Consider the following 18,638-nt stretch of genomic DNA (forward strand, 5'->3'; position numbering starts at 1 on the left):
ACGGCGTTACAAGCGCATTTTCGGAATTGCGAGCAGACGCGAGGGAATAATAATTCATGGCGGACTGCATTAAGTGATTACTGAAAATTCGCGGTATTTACTTTACGCCATAATATGATCGCGAAGCACGAGCGCACCTGTCGGGATTACTTTTGCCGCTCATTATTTCGCTAATGTCGTTTCAATTTGACGTCATGGACAATTTTTAATCGATGCCACGTCAAATGCCTGCACACGTCTCTCTCTCATGGCGAAGGAGAGTTAATAAGTAAATTAAACGAGATAGTTTTCTCATACGCATACACACCACACGCGCGCGCGCGCGCGCGCGCGTTTGGCATTTATGTGCGATAGAATAACCGCGTTCGAGAGCGCGGAAATTTTCTCTCTAGATAATAATAGTTTCCGCATGCGTCTTTCATGCCTTTCACTATGCCGTCCCTAATGAAAGGCACTAATAAAACATCGCTAATAAACTGCGGCCGAGCGTCACGGGCCGCGCGCGGAGCGTAAAACGGGATTGTCGGCTTCGTATCGGTCTCCGGTCTTTTGTTACAACGCACACGTCAACAGTATCGCGTGTTTTACGTTATGACGGAGCCCGCATCGTTAAGGTGCATTTGCACTGTACATTCACCGGCGTACACAGCGCCGGCGTCTCGCCAGTGACGCGTGATTCTCCGCTGTTTGCTGCAATTGTTGCCGCGCAGTACGCCAAATTAACAAGGTGGCATTACGTTATTTTCCCCCAAGCTCACAGTAACGCAATTTCATTGTTATACGATTAATTACTAAAATATCGTTTTGCGAAACTTGAGCCACTGAAATGGTCACAGATAGCGCTTTAATATTATTCGGAGTGAAAATGTTCTGGGAGTACCCGCGTTCGTCCTCCTCTTCCCTCCCCCCTTCCCCCGAATTCGCGGTTTCAAAATGCCGATCGCGCTGAACACGAATGATTTGATGACTCGCTGGTTTACCGCCTTGTTAGGGAACAGCATTCGGATCTCTCTCGCGATCACCGCTCACATTACACTCGAAATCCATTTATTTCCCAATGCTCACGTAGCAACTACGAAGATTAAAAGGCTGACTGGCGCGGTTTCCCTGTAATTTTTCCAATGTAATAATTATATAATATACTTTTTTGATATAATATACTTTTTTGATATAACAATAACTTTTTTAATATAATCTTATCACGCGCGTACATACAAGATTGATTTACAATAAGTCGAGTAATTACAGAGGTTGTAAATGAAAGAGATGTGCACGCGAGAGATGAAAAGTAGTGCCGTTACCACCGATGTCTATCTGTAATAAAAACACGATGATTCGACGAGCGCAAGGTGGACAGAACATATATAAAGGACAACACTCGGTGAACGGAACGTAAAAACAGATGGATGTACGGTACGTGAGATAGGTGAAACGTAAACAGGAGAACCTAAATAAAAATATATGTATAATATTGGAGTATATAAAAAAAAAAAAAAAAAAAAGAGAGAACGAGATTCGACAAATGGAGTACAGCGAGTGGGAGCGAGGAGGAAGATTTAATGTCGGAAAATAACGAGTATGTAATGTTGAAAGAGACAAATATATATATATATATGTATGTAATAACACTGCAGGTATCGATGTAATAATGTACTGCGGGTATAATAAACGAGGAATATATTTCTCCTGACGCTCTTTGCAGGGAGAGATTTGATCCGGGGGAGAGAACGTTCGTACAATGCAGATCTGGTTTTACGTGCCGCGCATCACGACGGCTATCCTCCCGAGGAGAGGCGTCCTTTTAAACAATACACTTTACAATGCGCAACGTCAATAAATATCGTAGCCGCAGGCGCGCGGAATATTTTCCGGGACGCAAGCGGGAGTTAAAATCGCCACCGGCCAGGCGAATGTTATCGATGGTACATGGCGGACACGGCCCGATATGTACCGTACAAACTGATAATTGCTCGGTAAATTGTACCCGGCGAAAGCGTAACGTCGTGAATATTTAATCGATATTAAATTTATATTACATTTCGATAACAATTCCCTCGGCGTCGCGTCGGGGCGGCGGCCGACATAATTATTTTACAGCGATCGCCGATACGAACGGACAACCGCGAATATCGGCTCGATATCGGTGGCGATGTATTCTCCCCCCCCCCCCCTCTCTCTCTCTCTCTCTCTCTCTCTCTCTCTCTCTCTCTCTCCTTTCCCCTCTCTTTCTTTCATTTTCGCGATCGACATGCGCCGCTACAGTTTATTGTATGTATCGTGTTACTTGTTTTGCTAACTATACCGGAGAGCTGTCTTTTCTCCGTATTCCAAAGTACGATATTTATTTCGAATGCGTTCTAACGAGACATCGATCCTGCGCAAAGTAGGAGAAAAAAATTCTCTCTGGCATCAGAGCATCGGGAGAAAGGTATTTTTCCGTACTCGCGCTGTCGTTTCCCCCTGATTCGACACTCGAGATCTCGGGGCTGCCATCGAAATATTTATGTCGAGTGCAGCCCGAACTGCCGCTATAATATACTTCCCAACGCAAGAAAATTACGTTAAAAAATTAAATTCAATTTCCTTGTCATATTCGTAAGCGTTACGTCGCGTCGTGCCCCTGCTCTTTATATTTTATCGCTGCAATATATTTTTTAACGGCGTGGGCGCGCTCAAAGGGATAATAATAATTAGCACGGTCATTCGACGTCGCCTCGATTGTTCGAAACCGATATCAAAATACCGAAATCGAGATGCGCATGATGTTATTTTAAAATCTCATTAGGAGACGATGGCTCGTTTAAACTCTGGCTCTGGTGGTAAATCGGCCTCATCAGTTCATTTTCCCGGGCTCGGGGGGGGGGGGAAGGGAGAGCGGGAGTCCACATATACATAAATCGAGTAAATTACCTGTATTTCTATGAAAACCTATCGACGACACGAACGAAACGGGTGCGAGTGCGAGCGCGAACGCGTGATGATTGCGCTACATATTGCGCAGTAATTACGATTCATTAATGATAATTCGCAACGGAAGTATCTCTCGCTCTCGTGAACCACGTCGGCCACCGTGATGTACGGCCGTAACATTTCCTACCCGAGCACGCATGTACCGCGCGCCATCTCGCTATTTTGCGAAATCGTTACGTCGAAAACGTTTCAGCGCGCGCGGGGGGAGGAATGCGCGTGGGGGGGGGGGGGAGGGAGGAATGCGCGTCGTGTGTTCGCCCGGGACACATATTTTTCTCGGCCGGGGAAGCGCGAAACGCGCACTTACATTCGGTCACCGGTGTCGATACGTGTGCCAGCCAGGTAGGATAGCTCTGAGCGGAGGATGGAAACGCAATTAAGGGCGGAATCAAGTCCGATCGCGTATGCATCAATTATTGACGAAGATCAATGGCCGAGCGCAGCGACGATACGTTAATGAGAATCGATGACAAATTATGACGTCGCGTTTCGACGTTAACCCTCAACGTTGCCATATACCGTGACACTGTATTACCATAATACACCGTAATACCGCTAATTGCAATTTCCCTCGAATGTTAGCGCGCGTATCGCACGCACTAATTTTTTTAATGCTCTCTCTCTCTCTCTCTCTCTCTCTCTCTCTCTCTCTCTCGCTCTCGCTCTAATGCGGCACGCATAATTCTGCGCGTATCATCGTTCTAACCCTCGGTAATATCGCATTTCGCGGGTATATTCGAACGCGTCATTATTTCCCCAGCGGTAACAAGAAACCGGTAACCGGTTGCCTTTTTATAGCTGATTATGCCGATTACGATAACACCTGGTCGGGGATTCGGCGACAACTGGCCGGATGTTAAATTATAATTGGCATCGATACGATAGGCGCCCGGCAACGAGGCGCTTTTCGTTAATACACACGCACGACATTACGATCTACGATAACGTCATGCATCTTTAACGTATTTGCCACCGATATATACGCGCGGACAGCCATAATTACATTGCGGGATCACGAGCGCAAAATTCGTATCAGCCATGCGTGCGCCGTTAAATTCCTCGGAACGCGTATTAACAATCGCGCGGTTGTTTCTCCCACCATTTTTTTTTCGTCCTTCCCCCCGTCCCCGTGAAAATCGTGTCGCGTCGGAGCGCGACACATATTTTTGCGGCCGCGCCTTTGTTTATTATTTACCGTGGCCATGCGTCGTAATGCGACCGACGAGCAAAGTTGCATTAAAGCCAATGTCTCGCATGGCGCGCCGCGCGTCTCGAGTGACGCTTATAACGAGCGAACTGCTGTTTTTTTCATCATCGTTGATGCTTTCAACGGGAAAACGCCTGTGTCCTCTTCCATCTGACTTATCGCTCCTTTATCAGAAAAAAATCAGATGAGAGCAAAATATTGTGAAAAACGAGAACGGCGCGAAGCGATTTCCGAGAGACGCGCCTATTTTTCTCGGAAACTCCCGGTCGCGTTGTGTATAACGCCAAAGAGGAATATTAAATCTCGATGATCTTCAATCGATCAACTATAGCGTATATTTCGAATCGTGGCGAAATAATGCGATAATTGAAGGACTGAAAGCGTGTGAACGTCGTGCGACGAGGCGAAATTTATCTCGCCTTTTTCCTTGTCCTACATTAGCCGAACCGTATCGAGAGAATCAAAATGAATTTTCGGAAATTGTAGCTTACATTTATTTTTGCATGTCGAGTGTTTTACGATTTATCAGGAATAAAAGAGAGAAGCCTGATGTGCCATTAGTGATAAAATCTGAACGTGGCAAGTGGGTCATTGTGCGAAATTACACGTCGCAGATGTCACGAGAGGCTCGATTTCAACTATTTGCACAGCGATGTATGCACCAGCCGTAGCTCATAGAATGAAATTAACGTTGTTATAAGATCAAACACGGTCTGCGGTGGATTGCGATGTGTATGCGAGCGTGTATTTGTGTATCGCGGTGCACGCCGACGGAGATTATAAGCACTGCGCCCCCGCCAGCGTCTTGCGTTTTCCGCAGTAATCCGATCCGCGTGCGGTCAGTGCTAGCTTAAGACCTTAAGAAATTCTTTACCTCCGATTCACAAGAAACACACAGAGATGTTATTACAAGAGAGAAAGAGAGAGATTTGTGATACACGTACGAAAGAAACGCAAGGAACGTAAGAATCTTTATTGAAATATCTTTATTAAATCCCGTATTAATATTAATTAATTACGATATTTCACGTATCAGTTACGCGAGAGGGAGAGCAAATCTTCAAATTAATATTCTCAACGAACCCGCCCTCTGGTTTGGAGCTCCCTCTTAAGCCCCGGACCTCCGTTCGCGCGCAGCCGATGTAACAGTGGTCGATTGTTCGCTCGCTAATAGCCGTATTATCGCCGATCGTTATCACGCGGACGCTTTACCCGCGCGCGCACGCGTATACGCGATAACGATAACAATCGGCCGTATTGTAGTCGCGAACGATTAAAAAGCGCATTACAAGCGGCGCTATTGCCGGAGGAGTGTTATGACGATTTCACCGCGAAATTCTCGTCGAGCGCCGAGTTATGTCCGCGCGTCGGACGATGTCCGCGGCTGCGTTTCCCGGCTGCCTTTTATCCGCGGGACGTAAAACATCGCGTGTACAGCACGGTACGTTAATAGCATCGGCGCGAAACCCGCAATTTCGCAGACTCTATAGTCGCCGTTCCCTCAATGACCGACGAGCGTGTTCACGTTTATAGTTAAATTATTCCGTCGGATATTAGAAACGCGGAGACGAAAAAAAAGAGGAGAGAATATCTCGAGTGCTCCAATGTCAAGGTTTTGTAATTTTAAATGCGTCTGGCACGCGTGCATGGAGAGACGAGATAATGTGCTCTAATTTGGTGAAATTAGAAATTCCCGATTTTTCTCCCTCTCGACAACACGAGACGAAAATATCGAAAATTCGCTCACCGCCGGAATTTTCCGGCCGGGAAACACCGACGTCGGATTCGTCAAGGAGACCTTTCCAGGGACTTTCGACGCACCTCGCGCAGTTTCGCATGTACATGACAGAATAGGCACGCTTCAGAGGGTGGCGAGGGGACGGGGTAATAAGTACGCCGTGGGCTACGCCGGTCTGGGAAGGGATGATAACTGCAGCGGCGCCCATTAACGCGCTCCATTGTACGAACGTTATGCACGCACGTACGTGTCCGCGCTCCAACGCTAAACAGCCGAGTTTCCGAGCGAACGAGCGCGCGAGCGCACTGTATTTCCAGCGATAATTAATTTCGCCATTCTTGGCGAGTTTAGCCAAGCCGAGCCGAGCCGAACTGAACCGTCTCGAAACGAAACCGTCGTATCGAAAACAGTATGACAAAATTCAGCTATTCGCGGACACTGCAGGGGAGGGGGGGGTGCTCTCTTCGCCTCGGAAAAGCCTAAAAAAGAAAAGGCTTTTTTTACCGAAAAAAAAAAAAAAAAAAAAGTATCGCGCGTTAGTTTTTGTATATATGTCACTCGCGGAACGACGTCTGCGTCGACGTAATTCAGACATATCGTCGACGCCTGGTCGCGAGAGATGCCGCCGGCCGCGAATATATTTTTACGTTAGTTTAGCGCGCGTTAATTCGCCGCGGCGCGGCGAACGTCGGACAGGAGGGAGGGGAGAGTGGGGAAGGGAGAGCCGCGAGGACCGCGTCGCGTCCACCTCTGACGATGAATTCCCTCGGGATGCACACGGGGTCGTGTGATGAAAGGATAATATAAACGCTAGAGGAATAAGGAGAATAAAATACAACGCATCGGCGAGGCGCGCACGATGATACATTTCGAAAACTGTTAATGCGCACCGTAAAAAATGACATGAAGGAAACATCTAAATTTAAAACGTTTTATTCAATCTAAACGTTAATAACAACAAATAATAATAAATGTTAATAATTAATAATAATAAATGTTACAAAATTAAATGTTTTAGTGTTTTAAATCTAAACATCATTGTATATCCGTTTATAATTAAGATATCTTTAAATATTTCAAAGATGGAGACAAGGAATAAAACACTTTAATGTCTTAAAATTAAATACCTCTCTTATCAGTGCGTTTAAATTTATTTACTTGTATATTTATATAATTACTCATATCTCTCTTGTTAAAAAAAAAATAGCTTATTATGTTTGACATATTCGTATTTATTTTCCGCATTTATTATCCTCGTATTTCCGCACGTCTTGCTGCGATCGTAAAAGCGCAATTCACCTCCGACGACAAATTGCATCCACCGTTCATAGTTTATTCATCTTGATTACTGTCCATCTTTCTAGATCATGACCTCGTGGTGTATAAGTAAGAAATGAAAATCTAATAAACCGCGCGTGTGTGATTAACCGATCGAGAGAGAGGCTTTTCCTCTCGCGAATGACCGTCCGTCAACGTAAAACTTATGCCGCTGGCGGAATTGAAAATGATCTTCGATTGATGACTCGCAAGGACGAATCTGTAGCAGCTGCAAAAAATAGTTTTGTTCGTGCATAAAGACGGAATAAAATTCCCGCGTTAATACTGCAAATGGAAGTTAGAAAAGCGTTTCTATCATGCGCGACACATTTTCTCCAAGTTGGAGGATATTAAATGTCATTTCGCTTGAATATAACCAGAGACTCTCGGCGGCCATATCCCTCATACGGACACAATTTTACCGTCGAGGATTTTATTCTCGAGATTGTCTCCTGATAAAGTTGTAAAAATCTCCGATGATCGCTCGCGTGACTGCTTTCAATTTTTGTTCATCAGTCATTCGCTGCAATTACCGTCTACCGTTGTGACCGCTCGAGAGTTCAGTTCTCGAGGAGGGCAGACTCGATGGCAAAGAGTCCATACCATAAAACGCTACGTCTGAATGCTCGAGCGGACAAACCAAGCAGCCAATTACATTTTGTACATAGAAATTTTATATATCAAGGATTATCCAAGGGGAGAAAACTGTCTCCTCTATTCTCTTCGGCGAATACCGAAAACCGTGAGAATTCTAAAGTCAAGAATCCTCGGGCTTCTTCTATCGTTTACTCGGGATAATCCGGGCCTTCGAGCAGCAGGAGAGCATCGTCGTGTGCCGTAGGTATAACGCCCATCGCGATACGTCGTGGATAGCGGCGTTATGGCGGGCAAATATTTTACCGTGGACCGTACACACATAATTTTGGGGCCGATACGATGTAATCTCGGCTCGGCGCGGCTTGGCGAGGCGAGGCAGGCCTGCGGCCTGCCCGTTCGAGTCGGTAATAAAGTCCGCGGTACCTCTTTCTCGGTATGCAAAATAATGCGATATGCTAGGCACTTTTGCGGGAGGAGAAAAGAGAGAGGAGGGGAGGGGAGGAGGCGGGAAAGCGACTCTCAGCCCGCCGGCGAAAATGGGGAGCTTTCGTGCACCCGCGGCGCGACGCGACGATATGGCGAGGGAGGAAACCGGAGCTCGGGGTGCTGGGGCGCATTTATCGTGTTATTATTGTTATTCTTGTTATCGATTATCCTCATACAATAAGCGCCGCTCCGTGGCTATGTACACCCGCCGGCACCGTGTCTATATACCGCGTAATGTAGTGTACGCGATATCGTAAGCTGGAGAGAAAAACGGGAGCGCGGGCGCGAGGTGCCGCGCCGCGCCGCGCCATGCCGCGCCGCGCCATGCCACGCCGCGCCACGCCGCGCCACGCCGTGTCGTATGGAAATAAAGGAAATCCCGCGGTGCACGCGAAAGGTCGCGTATTGCGGCATCGGCGGAATGGCGCGAAGAAAAGTGAAAATGCGTGATAAGAGTCCGCTTGTAAGAAAAATATCAATACGGACGGTACGTTTGCGCTAAGTAACTTAAAACTAGGCAACGGGAAGAAAACGTTTACTCTATGAAAATTAGTTACGTAAATAAGGAGAAATTGTAGACGTATGTGTGTTGTTCGTGTCAGCCATGTTTGGCTCGCTCCTCTCGAAGAGAATTCGCGTTTTAACGTCGATGTTTCCTGGAGTAAATGGAAATAAAACGCGCGGCGGGAAACAAAGATCCAAGAAAAGACAAAATTAAAGAACGAGAAATTCGCGCAATCAAAGGGAGAGGCGGGGTAAGGGGGAAAAGACGAGACTAATTATGCTGGCAAGGTTTTTATCATCGGCGCTAATTCTAAAATGCGTTGCTCGCGTCATTTTAATTTTGTTCTTACGAATATTATTGTAAATAAAAGAGAAACAGAGGAGGGAGGGGTGGGATGTGCCCCCTCTTGTAATATTCTTTCCATTTCGTTATGTAATGCACAGCTTCGTAATCTCTTGCATCAGCGCGGGAAAATGCTCTCTTCTATTTTCCCGCCAGCGGAATTTTTCCGACGTTACTCCGGCGGATTATACCGAGTTCTGTTCCATTCCTTTTATGCGCGCCTTTTTTCGTTATTATTGTGAATCGCGTGCGTTTCCGTCCCGACGAAAGGATGCGACGTTGATATTTTAGAAACGCGCATGCCGGAACTTTCCATATCTTAGCATTGATTTTATTTTACAGCTTTGAAACGAGTTAAAATTCCGTAAAAGTAATAACCGCTTTGATCTCGATACGGACAATTTTTCGTCATTTGTCGAGAATATCCTCTGTATGGAGATTTGTAGGAAAGAGAGAGATCTACGTCTTCTGGGACATATTCTGCGAGGCAAAGTTACGCGCCTTTATCGTAATGATAAACTTTTTGCGTGGCGGCCAGTAATTTGTTGCTACGGGGCCCAGCGTGGCGTGACCGGCGCCCCAAAAATTTGAGATTGAAGGGCTCGGAAGAAAAATGGAGCGCGATAAGAAACGCGCCAGGGAGAAACGCGCTCGAATTTTTCCTTTTCCCTTCACTCACGTCGCGATACGCGGCCGCACACCGGCGCTTACTCTTTCATTATATATTCCGTGCCAATCGCGCGTCTCGAGATAATGCGGTACATACGCACCGAGGGGACGCGAGGAGGTGAGTGAGAGAGGGAGGGGGGGGGGCGACATTAATTCAGGACTCGACGCGAGTTTAATCGCTCGCATGGTAAACGATAGCGTAATATCGGCGATCACGGATAACGGCGGGCACTCGATGAAAATTAATCGCGAGACAGAAAGGAACGGACGTAAACTTCGTTTACGACCACGCTTCGTAAATCCTTCGCCCTTCGTTCTATCCGCGTACTTTTATCGCGCGATTACAACGCTCGGAACACGCTTCCGTGGCTTTCATCAGATTATAATTAAATCATACGGTTCGTACGGCCGATAGCTCTTTAGAAAAAAACTATTTATTAGTTATATCGTTATTAGCATATTATATCATTAATAGTGTATATTTTCAAATATACAATTGTGATAGCTCCAAGCATCGCGAATAATGTTTTAATTATTCTGGAGATTAACCGGATCGAGAAATATAAATATAATAATGTTGAAAATATTAGAATAGTATATTTAATATTGTAAGCAATTTTTTATTAAAATAAATTTTATTTTTCAAATAAACGTATTAAAAATGTATTAAAACTTATTTAAGATACATCTCACGAAATATTAACAGTTTTTTATAATCTCGAGCTGATCATGAATCTGAAATCCATTTGTCAAAATTCCAATGGCAAATAGCCAAAAAATCAGATTAAAGTTGAAATAGAAAAAAATATGGAATAAAGTAAAACTTTCATAAATATACGTTTTTATAGTGAATTTTGAAATCAATGGTTACGTTACAAAAGCTACTTTCACAAATACAAATTTAAATATTACAAGAACTTTGTCAGACATGAATGAAAACAATATGATATCACAAATGATGTCAATACCATCTATTCGTTCGTACCTTTCTATTCGTCTCTTGAATCAGATACGAAATAGTCGTCTAGGACGAATATCTGATTTAGTTGCAAAGTCTAATTTTAAGCTTTATATTTACGTCATTTATATTCCTTTTCATGAAAATTTTACGAAGTTTTTGTAACTTTTTATTTTCATATTTGTAAAAATGCTTTTATATATTTATTTATTTATATATTATTTATAACCAGTGAAGTCCATTTACTATAAAAACATATATTTATTAAAGTTCTATTTTATTCTGGCCACAATGTTTATTTCTGATTTGCTTACTGCTTGCGACGGGAATTCTGACTGAGATTTTACACCCATTATCAAATTTATTATATATTTAGTGATACCTATTTTTTATATATATATCTATATGAATTTTGACGTTATCCTTTAATATGTCACAATCTGTACATCAAAATCAATATGAAACGTAAAGGTAGCAAAATATGCGTTTATTATGTGTTTTGCATTTAACACGAGTCGAGATGTTTCTCCTAAACTGGCAAGAAATGCAACGCACTTATCTTCGTCTCGGTATACTTGTTTACGCAAGATCATGCGCCATGTACCACACGTATGTGAGACTCGAGTCGACAGATAGCTATTGTTGTCATTTGCACGATGAAATTCGAGCGGGCATTTGGCGGCGCCTATCGTCTCTCATTATCCCTCGAAACGCGATCGTGACAGATGCCAAAAGATGCCAAATACGATCACGCAATCGTTATAATCTCACCGGACACAAGTCCGTTGCGAACATTAATTCTCGCATTTAACAATTCCCGGATGATTGAAGCGACGATTACATGTCAAAACATACGTTTCGCGTGATTATTTGAAGAACGATTCTTATCTCATCGACATTATTTAGACTACATTTTGTATCACATTTCAAGATTTTTGAACTAAAGATTTTAAAGGTTTTATATAAGATTGATGAATAAAATAAAAATAAGAGTAGCATTGTATTGCTCGATATCAGGAGTGAAATACTAATGTGCGCGATTATAATTAACTGTATTTTTGCGAATGAGTGTAATGCTATCGTCAAGAAACAACAATTAAGGAGAAAAAGAAAGCATCGTACGATGAGAGAGCAACCACGAGGTAAATAATTTATTTATTATTTTACTTGCTTTTTTTGAATTTAATTGTTTACGATAATAGCCATTCTATAATTATTTTTTAAATTAATCATTTTTTAACCTTACTATAATTTTCATGTATTTCATATTTTATATTTTTATTTTAACATAACTCATCGTGGTTCGATTTCGCAGTGGCGCATTGTATCAGTGAATGATAAATTTTCGTATTTTTTTCATATTCAGGATAATGGCCCCGTGAAAATTATATCAGGTGTATATAAATTTTATATTTCAAGTTCAGAGAACAAGAATATTATATAAATATAGTATCATAGATCCATTACCTTAAAATAGATAGATTAGAATAGATTAATTTTAATATGTAATCTCGAAACGTATGTATCGATTTATCGCGTATATGCCAGGATGCATAAAGCTCAGATTAAAATATATTGATACATAATTGTTTCATATATTCTGATATGTTATTATGCCGTATGTACGTAACATTTTAAAAAAACGCAAAAATATGAGAATATGATATTTGTTATATATCTGAGCATTTTTTAACGTAAAATACGTTATCAATTATTGAATTTTTGAATTTATTATTTAAATAAATAATAAAAAAAGTATAATTAAATTGTAAAATACTGGTATTTGAAAAATTAATGTTTTTTTATGGGTTTTTTAGAGATGACGAATAGGGAAAAAGAAATGTATATATCGTATTTATGTACATGAAACAAAAATGAATTAATTTTTATAAGCACGCACGTTCGGAAAAAATTGTTAATATTAGGTGTATAACTTTATTTTTCCTTCGCTCCCCTTTCTAAATATTTCTTCAACAGAATTTGAGAGGTCTGCTTTTGATCTCTCTATATATTTTTCCAAGAGTAAATATTACATAAATTGCTGTACGAGAGAAAGTAATATCCAGAGATTTTTTTTCAATATACGTATGATATAAAAATAAATAGAAAGATGGAAAAATATTGCACGTACAAGTAGTATTTCCGCTTAATTTGTTTAACAACTAATGTATTTATAGCAATTTAAGACATAATTTGCATTTAAGACAGAATAAAACAAGCGAGGTTTAATAAATATTTTGTTAAAATAAAAGACCTTCCTGTATAATAATTTGTGTTTTATACCCAAAGAATTTGCTTACTAAAAAAGTAGAAATCAAAGAATCATCCAATTTTTTTATAAATACGCGCGTTTCTTATTGCGCTTTGCTTATCAATTTTTATAAAAACGTAGTAAAGTATAAAAATAAACTAAATATTTTATATGTAAAAAAGTCAATATTTGATGGAAAATCGTTTTTAAACATAAAATCTTATTAAAATGTTAACTGAAACTGATTCAAGATGAATACTTCAACACGTGCTATCATTAAGTAGACGTACACATTTTATCAATAAAATTGGAAAAATATCATGCAAATATGTGTACATTATATCTTTTTTCAAAGTTTTAATTTAATAAAAGTTATATATTAATAAACTTCATTACATATATAATTACATAATATATAATTTACATAATATATATAATTATTTTAAGAAAATTGCTGTTATTCTCTGCTTATGTTCATATTATATAACATTAATAAAATGTGAGTTTAAAGTCTGAAGAAAAATATTGTCTATTTCAATAAAAATTTTATGCCAATACAATTTTTATTTGATAACATCGCGTATACCTTGTTATAAGCAAATTTTTACTTTCGCATTAAAAAATTCTAAATTTTTGATATAAATATTGTCAACTATCCAATTGTTGGGACTTAAATTGATATTGACGTTTACTTATATGAATTTTACACAGATTCCATTGGCCAACTTTGGTCGCCTCCAACTCGAAATTACTGCGATCTCGACATTTTCAGTGACAGGATTTTCGACTGTAATTAATGTCAGGATATGTTACCAAAGTATATTGTATCGGGAACATCATGTATATTATTATTATTATTATTATTGTTGTTGTTGTTCCTATCGTATTTCATATCACGAGTATCGGAGATTTCGCCGCAGCGTGACGGACGGGGGTTGATTAATTGCGTTGCCGTTTCTTCGAAACGGGCGCCAGGGCGAATCGACGTTTTCGCGGAGAGAAAATCTTCCACTTCGCCGTGGAATTTCTCTCGTCGGACGCGCTACGCTCAATTTCCACGCACTCCATTCTTCCCGTCCGACGGTACGACGGGTATCCCCCAATTTTCCCGACCGCCCCACGCCCTTCACTTAACGCCACTTAAGAGAACGTTACGTCAGCGATCGCACCGACGATCGTTACTCCGCTGCGCTGCGCTCCCATACACGCTGTTGTTCCGATAACGGAGAGATCTCGCCATCTCTCTCTCTCCCTCTCTCTCTCTGCCCCTCATTTTCTCCCTTTTCCACTCATCCCTTCTCTCTCTCTCTCTCTCTCTCTCTCTCTCTCTCTCTCTTTTCCCGCTCGTCATTATTTCGCCACAATACCAGTGCCAGGAGCGGCGGGCAAGGAGGATAACCTTTGTTACGCGCGAAATGGAAAACGGTCGGACGATTTTTCAACGTCGATGCCTAGTCCGGTTCGGTTAAGGTCTCTACGCGGCGCGTCAGGTGAACTCGGCGAACTTATCGACGACCAAGTCTGATACGGATTTCCGGTACGACACCCGGTACACGATGATCGCAACTGCGGTGGAGCGCGCGGATGTATATCACGCGGTTGTACGTGTGCACGTTTTATACACGTATTCGCGTGTAATACGTACGCCTGTGTGGGTAGGTACGTGCAACGTCCGTATCGGTACGTGGATGACCGTGTGCGTGGACGATGCCACGCCTGCGTGCGTGTGCGGGCTCTGCACGGCGGAGCCCTCCGCCATGACACAGGAGCCAATATTTGTACGGGCGGTTGGCATCAGTTTCCCTCGGTCGCGCCGGATCCCCTCGAAAGCGACCTCCTCGTATTTATCGTGCAAACGACCGTCGATCTCGACGAAGCACGGCTATCAATCTATAAACGCTTAACTCGAAAATTGGAGCAGCCGAAGTGGCTACGTCGCCGTCGACCGCGAGAAGAAAACCATCGGTCGCCCCCGGCGTTTCGTACATCCGGGGGACAATATATTTTGAAACGAATGCCCTGGAAAATTTATATAATGACAGTAAGACAGTAAGATATTCTCCGTGGAACGTTGTCGGGGACGATTCTCATTTCCTCTCCCTTCGCGAAATTGGGATCGATGTCAATTATAGAGTTAATACCAAGAAAATAGTTTCGCCTCCAGACGAACGAGTTATAGGTATCCCTCTCATTTTATTTCGAGGTCGTTTTAATTCGAAGCTCGGTCACCGAGATATTAAATGGAAATCAAAATTTCGAGATTCCTGATCGAGAGGAGACCTCTGTTAGAGAGAGAGAGAGGAGGGGGGGTGATTATTTCCGGGGAATCTCGCTCTGTCATCGTTATATTGAATCCGGGAGGTCCCGATTTCAATCTTCGCCTCCGCGACGGAAAAGAGGAGGGCAAGTGTTGCTGCCTGACGATAGACGATCCGACCTGCGGTCTTGCGCGCCAGTCTTCCGCTATCACTCGCTCGTTACTCAGGATCTTTCATTTTATGAGATTACCCCGTCGAACGTTAATCCATTTTGCGCGACTTCTTTTTCCCCGAGCGTCGTAAAAATCGTCTATTGTGTTCCGCGGAAGATCGGCCGCCGACTTGGGTAAAGGGCTCCGTACTGGCGCGCCTTTGTGCGAGCGTCGATTCTTCCAAACGGAGGAATTCGCCGTAAGACCTATCCGTGAAATCGGATTTATATTGCAATTTTTCGGGAAAGTTTACGCGAACGTCCGCGCGCGCGCGCGCGCACGGAGTTACGTATCCGGGGAGTCTTACGCGAGTCCGATTTCGTGTAAGACCGAGATCCAGCTGTAACACGTCATCTTAATACGGCAATTAGGATTAGGATTAATGGGATGACAGGGATTAGAAAGTCTGAATCTCGGTGATTTTGAGCCACGCGCCTGCCTCGAGAATAATTTGCATAGATATTTATTCGAGAAACGGATCACGAAACTCTCTCGAGGGTGAAAAAAATACCGTGATACAGAAATGTAAGTCGACGGTGAGACCGCGTTTTCTCGTTAATTTCACGTCGTCCTCCGTAGAAAACACGCCGTTCCGGTGTGGGAGGAGCCGATGGAGGGTGAACGAAGGGTACCAATTATAACCTGAATTTCGCACTTACACGCGCGAATACGTCGCGCGAAATTAGCATAATCCGTGAGCGTACGAGCGTAATCCTTACTCTCCTATATCTTTTAAACGCACCTGCTTCGGTGGGATAATGCGTTTAGCGGAGGACTGTTGATCCACGCGTTTTATGGCTCGTGACTTAGGTTTTGGCGTTGGAAGTGCGTTTCATGCAGGTGACGGCGGCGTAATTATACATATCAGAGGCACGATTAAAATGCGAATGCAATATTTGCTGAGCGCTCGGTAATCCTACCTCGCGAGGGCATCGTCGTTTCATTCCTCTATCTCTTCTCTCTCTAATTTCGGGAAGTATTTTTTTTTTAATTTTTCAAAACAGTCTTCTCGCCGGAGATCGGCGGGGACGCGTCGTTATTATCGCGCGAGTTCGCACGCGCTGCGCCATATTAAATAATAAATAACAAAACGAATACGAAATTATCCCTCTTTCTGCATTAAAATTACTTTTTGCATTATTCATTGGCGCTTTCTTCTTTTTTTCCGTCGGAATATCGCACAAAGCCTCCTCACCTGGCGACACGCATGTGACACGTGACGCGAGATCCGTTCGCACGTGTGAACCGTCGGATAAAACAGAGAGAGAGAGAGAGAGAGAGAGAGAGAGAGAGAGAGAGAGAGAGAGAGAGAGAGAGAGAGAGACGCTATTTAAATCTCCGTCATATATAATCTAAATTACAAATACAAGTTACGTGTTACGCGTGCGATTTTTTTTCCGCTTTTTATACCGTTCACGCTTGAAAGACGCAATTTATAATTGCGTCTGTATTCGATAATACGACGTGACAAAGAGTTGACTCCCAGGTGATGCGAATGGTATATCTCTAGTTTAATTCTGTCTTTTTTCCTCTTTTCTCCCTTGCGCTCACTGTCCACTTTTTCCTCCCTTATTCTCCTTCTTTCTCTCTCTCTCTCTCTCTCTCTCTCTCTCTCTCTCTCTCTCGTGTATTTCAGAGATTTTCGCGAAACACCCTTCGTCAGGTAACGTTGATGTTGTTACACAGTAGCTGCAATCGAGTGAGTGAAAAGGTGACGAGAGATAAAGGTCGACGTGTTGTAACGCCGTCAACGTCGCTCGCCGCCGTCACTGTCCGCCGTCTTTTTTTCGGGCGGCGGCAGTGGCGGTGGTGACGGCGGCGGCGGCGGCGGCGGCGGCGGCGGCGGCGATGGCGGAAAAGGGAAGGAAAAAAAACGAGTTACGTCGCGCCCATTTAGGACAACCCGGATAATTTCGTGCACGTCCGGAACGTCGGGATTTATATATCTCCCTCATTCGCGGAGACGGACGCTCGTTAGGCGTATCACTCCGTCAAACGGCACGATAAAAAGCGACGGCGATTGCCGCGATCGATTATCGATAGCCGTCGTTTGGCTGATCGGTCGTGTCGGTAGTTGTTTTGCAATCCGATCTACGTAATTAGGTTTAATATAAAGCCAGACTGAATCTGGCTGGCGCTTTACCATACGCTTGTTCATATCCTCATTTTTCCATAGCCAACGATTTCTCCTTTTTCTACGCTCCTTCTTCTTTTCTTCTTCTTTTTTTTTCTTTTTTCCCTTTTCATCAACGCGTTTATGATCCGAGAGCGAAACTTGCGAACTGAAGGAGCTTTTTAAATTATTATTTGATGCGAATCGACAGATTGTATATTGACCGCGTTATCCGGCATTCTTCCCTTTCGTATCGCAAATATTGCCGTGGAATAAATGCGTTGCAAGCGAAGCGGGTTTCATCTTCTCTCGAAAGTGTACACGTATAAAATATATACCGGCACGATAGAAGCATATTGCGAGCGACGCGATGCAGTAAATCTGGTCATCTTCCAAGTAAGATTCCCTTGTAATCCAGGCATTGTACCTTTCAAATATCGGACGCAAAAAAATACGTATGCTCCATCGATTATTCTTAGCGCGCGCTGATATCAAACCTGGAGTACTGTAATCCTTGCGCAATTTGAAAATCGAGAGGTCTTTGGCGACTCTTTATCTTCCAACGGAGAAATTTTTGTCGGAGCAAAATTTTCGATTATCCTAATAATTCAAAAAGTTTCGCTCGATTCTGTCGCGAGGGAATCGAGCCTAGGGTTAGTTCAGAGATTCATAGACAGAAGTCGATGGATCTTCAGATACGTCGACAATTGCTCGTTAATAATCTGCGTCATTTATCATACTCGACGTTCGACAGTGTACCGATTTGTATCGATAATGTGCAAACTATCGCGTAACGAAAAAAAAAAAGAAAAAAAAAGAGTATAGGGACTCGTGTGTCGAGATGAAAGTGCGATTACGCGAGCGATCCGCGGATGGTCAATCACAATAATAGCGAAGACTCTGTCCGCTCGAGATCGCGCGGATCCACGGATTCGCGATCGTAGATAAAAAGGTCGTGTAAACACACCGTCGGCGACGTATACCAACCAACACGCGGATTTCTCGTGTAATATCG

At 43.0% G+C, this 18,638-nt stretch overlaps 1 protein-coding gene across 4 annotated transcripts in view; it reads left to right on the plus strand.

Moving 5' to 3' along the window:
• The window catches only part of LOC105428206 (uncharacterized), a 158,604-nt gene that overhangs the window by 81,718 nt on the left and 58,248 nt on the right, over positions 1-18,638 (plus strand). The window contains exon 1 of one of the 4 annotated variants that reach the window (XM_089073122.1): positions 11,898-11,931. The exons of the other annotated variants lie outside the window; for them this stretch is intronic. Coding sequence (XP_088929248.1) covers positions 11,913-11,931 — 19 coding nt within the window. The 5' untranslated portion in view covers positions 11,898-11,912. Of the gene's footprint in view, positions 1-11,897; positions 11,932-18,638 lie in introns of those variants that run through there. 4 annotated transcript variants of the gene reach the window in all.

Source organism: Pogonomyrmex barbatus, unplaced genomic scaffold (assembly GCF_055798465.1).
Source record: "Pogonomyrmex barbatus isolate J1 unplaced genomic scaffold, ASM5579846v1 scaffold14, whole genome shotgun sequence".
NCBI classification, from domain to species: domain Eukaryota; kingdom Metazoa; phylum Arthropoda; class Insecta; order Hymenoptera; family Formicidae; genus Pogonomyrmex; species Pogonomyrmex barbatus.